The sequence below is a fragment of the Hippocampus guttulatus genome, chromosome 2 (assembly GCF_054856545.1).
Source record: "Hippocampus guttulatus isolate MCC_2025c chromosome 2, RoL_Hgut_1.0, whole genome shotgun sequence".
NCBI lineage: Eukaryota > Metazoa > Chordata > Actinopteri > Syngnathiformes > Syngnathidae > Hippocampus > Hippocampus guttulatus.
In genome coordinates, this window is record NC_141262.1 from 18,410,338 (window position 1) to 18,421,577 (window position 11,240).

Consider the following 11,240-nt stretch of genomic DNA (forward strand, 5'->3'; position numbering starts at 1 on the left):
TACTGCATTTAGACGAGTGGGGGTGCATAGAACATTTTATTGTAAAGAACGTTTGACTCGACTTCCATTTTAAGGCCATTACAGATGAGTGCAATGCTTAGCCACAAGGGTGTTTTTAGCTGTGTTTTGGCTCAGTATTCTGTTGCAAGACCCATGACTTTCAGAAAGTAGGCAGCATATTTCTCTTTTGAATACTCTACCTCGATTGTCTTGAGATTTCATTGTACCTTGCTCAGATTCAAGGCACCCTGTGCAAGATGGAGCAACGTCGTAGTGGTAGTCACAACAAAGCCTTTGGGGTTTGCCTTTAATTAATTTGGAGGTTGTTCTTTGTTACCATCTTCAATTTGTCATCAGTTTTGCAGGGAGGTTGGCTACAATCCTGTGGATCTTCCATTACTGAATGATATGTGTAATTATCGTCAAAGGAACATTAAGCTGCTTGGAGATGCTCTTGCAGCCTTTACATTTAACGCGATTGTCTAGAATTTTTCTTGTCTATAATTTCTCTCTTTTGCATTTTCTGTTTATTGTATTTACACACAATGTTACCGAACAGCACAGTGACTACTTAATGTTAGCCTTTAAATACTGTACTGGAGCCTAGGGGGTCACCAACCTTCTTGAAGCGGAGAGCTACTTGTTGGCTGCTATGAGTGCGAAGGGCTACCTGTTTGACATACACTTCTGAATTAAAAAAAAAGAATCAGATACTATTATTATTTTATCTTGTTATTTTTAGGGCTGGGGAAAAGAAATTGGCTAACTCGGCTGTGCGGACAAGGAAAATTGATTAACATAGATTTTTGCCATAAATGGGGGAGGGAGGGCATGAGTGATGAAATAATTGATAGGATTATTAATTCCAAAGAGATTCATTCGTGAGAGACATAGTGATTAATAACACATAATGACTTTCATTTACATGAAGACACTGATCACGTTAATGATTGCTCACAATCATTAGGAAACATAAATACCAACCATCAACAGCTGTCTTCGGGCAGTAGGCGGTGTACACCCTGATCTGGTTGCCAGCCAACCACAGGGCACACATAGAAAAACAACCATTCATGCTCACAATCACACCTACGGCCAATATAAAGTGGTCCATTGACCTGTCATGCATGTTTTTCGGAATGTGGGAGGAAACCGGAGTACCCAGACAAAACCCACGCAGGCGCAGGAAGAACATGAAAACTCCTCACAGGGAGGCCAAAGCCGGAAATGAGCCCACAGACCACCCGGCCTCCCCATGCCAAAACCAAATTGGGTAAATAAGAACCATGTTTATGAATAGGAAAACCAGATTTTCCTGCCTCCTGGTGGCTTGGGAGAGAAATGATTCAAAGTAATATAAAGACAAGATAAGATAAGATAAGATAAGATAAAAGCAATGTGTTTGAGACAACACAGAGTTTGACTCTCGGAATACCTTGAATGATAAGAGTTGATTGCATTTCATGACAATTACATTTGTATAGAAATTTGTTGTGCCCACCTTAATAAGTTGAAAGGTATTAGCACAAGATTTCCATTCCATTTGTATGTAGTTATATTAGGAGTGTGGTGAATAATATAAACAGAAAGTAAGAAAGAAAGTGAGAAAGAAAAGAAAACATGAATTATAGGCAATAACCCCCAAAGTATATGCAAACTTCAATATCTGATAACTATAATTCATAGGCCAGACAAAGATTTGATCAAGTTGTTGAACTGAAAGGAGCCATTGAACAAGAATGAACTAAATGACTTGAATCTTACTGAGGTTTGCCGTACAGATTGTTTTGTCTTATTAGCTTATCACTTGGGTAACAGATATTGGGACAAAATACAATTTGGATTTGTATTACATTTTGAAAATACAACTTTGGCTTCATAAAAATTTCCCCAGTGTGGGACTAATAAAGGATATCTTATCTTATCTTATAATTGTGCGTGCATGCGAGGGAGCAAGAGAGAGAGAGAGAGAATGAGAGCGTGGGTGTGTGAGACCGAATCTATAGAACGTATCCGGCACACTGACGTGATGACCCAAGCATTTGCCTCATTCAGTCTCGGTGTCTCTCTCTCTCTCTCTCTCACACACACACACACGCACACACACACACGCACACACACACACGCACACACACACACACACACACACACACACACACACACACACACACACACACACACACACACAGTCAGCAGGAGCAGCAGCAGACGCTCAGTACTGCCCTCATTGTGTGGATCGCAGCAGGAAGATCAGAAGCATAGGCTCCGGTTCAGCTCCAGCGCGGGGAAGATAGATTTCCCGTGACTGTCTCTCTCCTGAGCCGCTTCTCCCTGACTCCCTCCCCAAGAGTTCATTTTTATTCCCCTCGTTTGTTTTTCAAGACGATAAAGGACATCCAGTCAGTCGTGCGTTACTGTGCAATAACTGCACATTTTATTTTATTATTTTTTGCTGGGACTTTTAAAGATGGCTTTTAGATGACATGCTTTTTGGATTTTGATATGAGGAGCGAGAGGGTGTATATGGGCATCCGATTCGCCCTCTGATCATTTGCTGCAGCTGCTGGTGAGCTGCTCACCAAGAAGCCACAAATATGTGGTCACCCTGAGCAAAAAGGGGAAGGCAGCGAATGGATTTTCTTGCAATGCTTCTCTGCTTCTGACAATGTTCCAAATCCATCTTCCACACAGAATTCCGTTCATTTCCAGTGTTTTTATTGTTTAACAGGATTGTCTTTTCTTTTTTTTATTCTGAAGAATTTTGGAATTGTTAACACTTCCAAGGCAGAGGTCAGTCGACATCTTTTGTATCAAGATCTCATCTTCATATACAACATTCGCTTCATGCCCTTGATTTTTGCAGGCTTGTTTGTACGTACGTGTGTGACATCTTACGTGCGAGTCATTTTTTTTTCCTCATATGTTAACTCTCTCCTCCACTTTTTTTATTCAGCCCAAGGCTCCCAACGCAGACGTAGATGCCGGATCCATGTATTGACGACCACTTTTGGCTGTAAAAATGCTGAGCGGTGTCCTCTTTCTGAGCGTCCTCACGGTCACCAGCCTGTCGCCATCTGAGACGGAGAGCCGCAAAACTTCAGCCTCCAAAGATATCTGCAAGATCCGCTGCGCCTGCGAGGAGAGGGAGAACATTTTGAATATTAACTGTGAGAATAAAGGATTTACCACCGTCAGCCAGTTCCAGGCACCGCCGAATAAGATCTCGCAGCTTTTTCTAAACGGCAACTTCCTCTCTCGTATTAGCGCAAATGAGTTTGTCAATTATGGCAATGTCACCTCTCTGCATCTGGGGAACAATGGATTACAGGAGATCGGCAGCAACGCTTTTCAGGGGCTGCGCTTCTTGAAGAGGCTGCACTTGAACAACAACAACCTGGAGGGGATAAAAGAGGACACGTTTGCGGGACTTGAGAGTATGGAGTATTTACAGGCAGATTACAATTATATCAGCGCCATTGAAGCCGGCGCTTTCAGTAAGCTGAACAAGCTTAAAGTGCTGATCCTCAATGACAACCTCCTGTTGTCTTTGCCTCCCAACGTTTTCCGCTTCGTGCTCCTGACCCATTTGGATTTACGCGGCAACCGGCTCAAGACTTTGCCCTTTGCGGGGGTACTGGAGCACATTGGCGGAATCATGGAGATCCAGCTGGAAGAAAACCCCTGGAATTGTACGTGCGATCTGATTCCTCTCAAAGCCTGGTTGGACACGATTTCTGTCTTTGTGGGGGACATCGTGTGCGAGACGCCATTCAGGCTGCACGGTAAGGACATCACGCAGCTGATAAAGCAGGATCTGTGCCCGCGCAGAAATGCCGGCGAGCGTGCTCACCCTGCCTCCAACTCTCACTTTCAAGGGGCGCTGCCCGCAACCTACCTCCCCGGCATGATTTCCCCCACCCGACTCCCGAAGGCTTCGCGGCCGCCTAAAATGCGGTACAGGCCCACCCCTCGCATCGCAAAGGACAAACACGTCTTTGGGCCGATCATGGTTTACCAGACCCGCTCTCCTGTGCCTATTATGTGTCCTAGTGTGTGTGTGTGCACATCCCAAAACCCAGACAGTGGACTTAACATCAACTGTCAGGAGCGGAAGTTGCACAACATAAGTGAGTTGAACCCAAAGCCCTCCTACCCGAAGAAACTGCACCTGACCGGCAACTACCTTCAAGTGATCTACAGAGCGGATCTAACGGAGTACAGTCTTTTGGAGCTACTTCATCTAGGAAATAACAGGATCGCAGTCATCCAGGACGGGGCATTTGAGAACCTGACAAATCTGAGGCGGCTCTACCTGAACGGGAATTACATCGAGGCACTTTCACAATCACTTTTTGCTGGCCTGCAATCACTCCAGTATCTCTATTTGGAATACAATGTCATCAAAGACATTTTACCGCAGACATTCAACGCTTTGCATAACCTTCAGCTGCTTTTCCTCAACAACAACCTGCTAAGATCGCTGCCTGACAATGTTTTCGGGGGCACGATGCTAACCCGACTGAATTTACGGAATAATCATTTCTCATATCTCCCCGTGAAGGGTGTGCTTGACCAGTTATCCGCATTTATCCAGATTGACCTGCAGGAGAACCCCTGGGACTGCACCTGTCATATCGTGGCACTCAAAAACTGGATGGAGCTGTCCAGCACCAGCGTAGTGGTTAATGAAATCACTTGTGACTCACCCTCGAAGCACGCCGGTCGCTTGCTGCGCTCACTGCGCAATGAGGCCATCTGCCCTGAGCCAAGCGTGGAGCCTCCGCCTCAATATGCCCCCCCTACCAAAGCCCCGACTTTAGCGAGTCCTAGCACTGAGTCACCGACACCCTCTTCCCCTTCTTCTTTCAGCTCAGTCAGCCCCACTGAATCGCGAGTCCAAACCCCTGAGTTGCATCCAGAAGTCCCACTTTCAGTCCTCATTCTCGGGCTTCTGATTGTTTTCATCCTGTCTGTCTGTTTTGGCGCAGGGCTCTTTGTCTTTGTTCTAAAACGACGCAAGGGGGTGGAACACATCCCAACGGGCTCCAACAATATCGATCTTAACTCGTTCCAAGTGCAGTATGGCTCCTACAATCCTGAAGCAACCCGCGATAAAAATTCGGAAAGTCATGTCTATAATTACATCCCCGCACCCGTGGGTTCCATGTGCCAAAATCCAATTTACATCCAGAAAGATGGCGAGCAGGTGGCATATTACCGAAACCTCAAGGAGCTAAGCTTTGGGCCGCTGAATGCAAAGAAAGATGATATTCTCACGTGTAGCCCGGGAGCTTATACCATTAGCGCGGTGGATTTCAAGGATAAATCCCCGGCATCGCCTCCTGAGATGCTATATCAAAACATAGGAGAGAGGTCCAACAAGGAGCTTCCGACAGCTGCCGGCACCTCTCCCTTCAGTTACAATTTCTGCACTTTACCCAAGAGACCATGCATCGTGCCCCCCTACGAGGCTGCCACAGCCCCGCGTCACGTCACCAACCAGGACAGGTGGAACAAAACGGCGGTGTACGGAACCCCCAGAAAATGCTTTGGGGTGGAGCTCCCTTCCAAAAACAGTGAGCACCAATTTCTTCTTCACGGGAAGCTAAAAACAGAGCCGGACTATCTGGAGGTTCTGGAGAAACAGACTGCTATGAGCCAGCTGTAAGAGAACGACGATCTAGAAGTCCTCCCAGTCTCCATCCCTCTCGGCTCCCAAGGATCTTTGCAGCATTCATCATGATTATAAAATGTCAATCAGTAACTGTTCTTGTAGCCCACTATATTGCTATCTTCTCTCAGTGTTGAAGCTCAGATGACAGACAGAAAACAAACTTTTTTTTTATGTGTTCCCTTCCCTTTTTTTTTCCAATCTGTATAAAAAGATTCTCAGAAGTATATTATAATGCCGTTGTATTTTTTCTTCGGGGGAAAGTATAAATTATTCCATCTGTTTCCTTAAAAAAAAAGTCACTGGAAGATGGCAAGATGGTGTAAAAATATGGCCCTGTGCGTTTGTTTCTATAAAACTGGATTTCATTTTCCCTGAGATGCAGAAAATATGAATGAATGGGTCTTTGAAACTGGAGGGAAGGCTACAGAACGACATTTATGTATATACATAGACTGCACATATGAATGGTGAGCGTTAAATCATCCAAAATAACCTCCTGAAATGTATTGAGCCAACTCTCACGACATGACTCCATGAAGTGCCTTTGCACTCTGTTTTTTTTTCCATCATTGACGCACTCTGCAGATTGATTTTAACTGGAAAATGTATTTTAAGGAATCAAATCTTTATGTAGATTACAAAATATATATATTTGTCAGTTGGGGAAAAAAAAAGGAAACTACATGTACTTGAAAATGGGTGTGACATTATAACTTTTGATGGGGACACGTGTATTTTGATCCCGTCATGTCTTTGGCAATGTACAACTTTGAAACATTGTATGCTGTAAGGGAGCAATATAGAGTTGTAGAGTTGTTGAGCCATTAAATTTTCACTGAGGCACTTTGTCAAGATCCTGAGCTTAAGGTGCATTTTGTTTAGACTGCAGGATAATTTTGGGATGTGGCACGTGCTGTGAGTTGCTCTAATGAGGGTATGTAAGTGTGTGTGTGTGTGTGTGTGATGGGAGGCAGAAAAATGTGCTGCACTAGAATGCAGCACAAAGTGGTCTTACTCTGGAATCTCCTAAAATATGTCCTCCACATGAGGGTGTTAACATCTGACTTGGCGCAAGTGAGAAAACCAACCCGATCTGATTGATTTTAAGCCTGCTGCCATCTAATGTGACATGGATGAACTGTTTTCCTTCACGGGGTCTTTTTACTCCATCAGTGGCCTTCAAACTAATCCCAGCCTTTGTTTTTTTTCTTTTTTCTTTTTTTGCCCACCACAAACTCACCCCACCATCTCCTGTGTCTTTTGTTGCCGTGCTTTTATCCTCCCTGCTGGATCTGTGCCGTCTATTGTGTGTCTGTCCAAGGTGCTGAAATGTTGTGCAAGGGGACCGTACACCAATCTGATGGCGGAGCCAAATTCGAGCTCTGTGTGTGGGAGGCAAGTGAGGGTTCATGTCTTTGAGATTCAGGTAGCAAAAAAAAAAAAGTCATGCTTTGGGTCTTAAGTTGTCCCGAGATGTGTGACAGTCTGGGAACTATTCCCGGAAAATAGCCTTGAGGCCATTGTGAGAGAGGGAGAGAAGATATTGCTTGTAAGCTGGTGGTTTTCATGAATTTTTGTGTTGTTTTTTTTGGGGGGGGGGGTTGTTACATGATAAAGTAATATTGCACACAAAGCAATCTGTGCAATCTGTGCTGTGCTTCAATTTACTATGGCCTGACATGCCTCTGCTCTTTTTTGCTGTTAATTTCAGGCCATAAAAGCCATGTTATTATTTTTAGAATACGAGTTAGGAGATTGTTAAAGGAATGTAGTGAACTCATCGTGTCACATTGCTATTTTTGGACTCCACCTAACCATTCTATTCGTTTTGACCGCATTAAAGGCTCAGTGCGGATAGCTGCAGTACTGTCTCGCCTACAGATTAGCATGGAAACAGTCCATTCATTTATAATGATATCGCAGTACTATTTTAAGGTATGCGTGTGTGCAAAAGGTGCATCATAGTCAGGGAGGGGACTTGGATCGTAATTCTGTTATGCTTGCTTTAATTTGATGCAGATCTAGGACCACAAGTAACAATCAGACCCCAAATCTATTCTTCAAATGTTCCAAATGGCAAGCAATCTTGTGCTTCAATCAGGCTGAAACCTTATTATTACGAGGCAATGATTAATGGGTCGTTTCAATAAACCAGCAAGGTATCAGAGTTTCTCCTCATAAGCAGAGTTTTGCACAACAGTGTTGTTTCAGAAGGAGCGAGCTGAAAAAGCAATCGCCTCTAATGCTGTGATTAATCTTGCCGCCGCATGCAATGTCTTATTTTCTCAAAAGCCAGATGCTTTTCTAGCATTAGGCTGTATTCTGTGGAACATTTTTATTCTTCCTTGTGACCCCTGAGAGTTGAACTTTTTATGCAGAATTGCTTTCACTTGTGGTTTCTGATGCGGCGGCACACGGTGAGCAGAGCAGTGAATGCTGTCATGTGGGTTTCTCCCCCCTCCCCATCTTTTTTAACAAGCATTGCCATTTCAGCTGCTTGGTGAATGGGATGGAGAAGAAAGAGAGAGCGAGGGTGTTTGGGTGGGGGGGGGGGGTTTAGGGGAAATGAACAGAAAGAGAGGGAGAGCGCAAAAGTGTGCCGTTCACTCCTCTGCTCTGAAAATGGAGTGATTTTCCTTCCTAGGGCACAATTGCTCCTCTGTGTCTTTTTAGTGGCACTGAAGGAAGGGGAGAGAAAATGCTCTCTATCTCTAACGCACACACACACACACACACACACACATGCGCACGAACACGCACAGGGGGGATATGGGAAGCTTAGATTGTGACGCCTTGCACACCAATGAGGAGGCTTTCTCCACCAGAACACTCCCTTCTCTTATCTTGAAGCCCTGGGACTCCGGTGTATGAGTGTGAGAGTGAATGAATGAGTGACTGAGCGGCTGAGGGCGCGTTCATATATTCCGACAGTGCACGTTGTGTCTGACGGTTATCGAGGCCGCTCTGTCCTCGCCACTGCTCTTCGATAAGATCCAAAGGGATAAATAGAAATGTTGTGTCTAATATGCTTTGTGGCCTTTTCTTTTATGTTTCACTCCCATTGTCGTCTCTCTCTGCCCCTCTCTCTAAGAGTGATAGGATAGAGAACTATAAATTGGTATTCTTGTTGAGTGGCTGAATTTGTGGCAAAGCGATTCAGAGATGACTTTGAACCATGGGGGCTGTTGCTTTGAGTTGATTTATGGAGGCCATTTCCGCGTTCTTGCCAGTGGATATGGTGGTGTATGTTGCCATTTTTCTTCTGGTGCGTGATTGTGTGGGTTATCTTGTGTGTGAAAGGTGATTTTATCACCTACAATTTTAATCATTTTCCCTAACTGACTGCTTCCATTAGTTTTCCTCTCTGGACTGATGAGCTTGGGCATCTTTCATTGTGCCTGGTCTCATTAGCACTTTTGACAAGGCACCGCTAACAGTCTACTTTCAAAATCGAATTTGGTTTGGAAAAGATGTTACTCTCATTTAAAATTCACTATTTTTAATCACAAAAGAATTGCCTCTGAATTTATGAATGTTGTGGTACAACCATGTTACTTTAGAATTAGTTTAATCAAACCAGAGATTCTGTCAGCGCTATGAGATTTAACATTCAGTGAAAAAGAAAATTCTACACACCCCGTTCAACTTTCAGGTTGTCGTGTGAAAAAAAATTGAGACCAAGATAAATCATTTCAAAACTTTTGGCCCTAGTAATGCGACCAATTACCTGTACAACTCAATGGGGCGGGGGGTTAAAAAAAAGAAATATTGTGGAGTGCGAAATAATAAATAAACTCAAATAATTACCCAAGGTGGATGAAATTATGAATAGAGTGAAACAGCAATGTGCACAGAAAACCTTCAAGCTTTTCCAAGAAAGACCAAACAAAAAATGACATGAGTGGCTGACTATTTTTTTGAATGATTTACCTTGCTCTAATTTCTTTTCCAACCATAAATACCTGGCAAGTTAAACAGCGCTGTGTAGACTTTTTATACAGTGAATGAGTTAAGAAGAAACGGAGGGAAAAAAGATGAAATGAAGCTCCTGTTAGGCATATTTTCTTTGATTTTCTTTTAAAATTAACAGCTTCTCTTCATAGCCATGGATTCTTGCACAAGTCATCATTTTGCCAAATAAATCTTACCAGTTTCATTTTGTTGGCTGAGTCGAAAAAAAAAATAGAAATCGTGTATTGAGGAATAACTTGTCACAAAGTTAAAATGCACTGCAAATGAAATGTTACTGGAATGTGATTGATTTTTTTTTTAAATTAGAGATGTCTTACATGCGTTACAATAAAAAGCAAACATTGCTCAGATTGTGTCAGGTATTACACTCAATTGGTCCACAATGTGTAAACATCTTGTCTTTTAAGCTCCCTCCAAATAAAGATTTCTTAGAAAAAATAGAATTGAATATTTACTAAGTCAGACATATAAAATTTGACGCATCTGTGCTAACTTCATTGTACAGTACTAAACTTTTTGGGTAGCATCTTGGGTCTACGTGAACTAAACGCAAATCAGAAACAGATTTAGTTACAATTAAAAATAATTGTTAAAAAAAACCGAACTGCTTACAGTAAATTCTCTAATAAATATTACAATTCAGAAATAAACTGTAAATAAACAGCCATAAATTTATTTTTTAAAAAGTACAATAAAAGACAGGAAACTGCGGTATCAACACTCCTTTTCTTTTGTTTGTCTAAGAAATGAATGATGCAGACAAGTGCAGCAGTAACAGTTTGAACAGGCTGCGCTATTACGCTATTAAAAAAAAAACAACGGCATTTTTATTGCTTTGGCTTGATTGAAAGAACCCGAGAGAGGTTGTTGAAATGCTTCATTTGCTCAGTGCTGGTTGTTGTTTTTCCAAGCTGCATTGACAGTCACACTCATGTGATCGTGTTTAAAATGACTTAGGCTTCACATAATGCCCAAAGCATATCGCAAGTGATGACGTCTGCAGGCTACAGGATGACCTGCAACACGATGGTTAACAGGCTTGATTTATTGTCAGAATGTATGGCAGTTACACACATGGTCCCTTATCCAATATGTTCTGCATGGGAATGTCTCTATCCTGCACCAATTTTTTGGCTCGCATGATCCAAATTAAGACAATCAGAAATGTAAATAAAACAAAGAAAAACAGTCCCATTCTGTATGAAAGACCATAAAGGGTAAACGATGACCAAAAGTTTCTCTTCGTCAAATAGCACACAGACTGAAAATATTCTGGGCTGCTGAAATCATCATTTTACAAACAGTCTGTTTAGCTGATTACACTGCATGAATTAGTAAGGCGAACACACCCTCGATCGGATCTGGATAAGCTTTTGGGCAACAAATCATGCTTAATTCATAACGCAAACAAACTATGAACAAAGTCTTGCGGAGACTTGCCTTATCTTTTATAGTGTATTATCTTCATTTCATGGAAAATCTGTTCAGTCCCGCGATTGTTGGCGAAGGTAGAAAAATGCGCGTTCACGTCAGAGTTCGTTCCAAGTGGCAAATGTTTGCAAAACTGTCGCCTCACATTCCCCAACATTTTGTG

General features: G+C 42.7%; 1 protein-coding gene across 1 annotated transcript; it reads left to right on the forward strand.

The window, feature by feature from the left end:
* Positions 1-3,019: 3,019 nt before the first annotated feature.
* Positions 3,020-6,528, forward strand: slitrk2 (SLIT and NTRK-like family, member 2). Its single transcript, XM_086100376.1, has one exon. The coding sequence runs from the start codon at positions 3,020-3,022 to the stop codon at positions 5,666-5,668; it is 2,649 nt and encodes an 882-aa protein (XP_085956502.1). The 3' UTR covers positions 5,669-6,528.
* Positions 6,529-11,240: the final 4,712 nt, after the last annotated feature.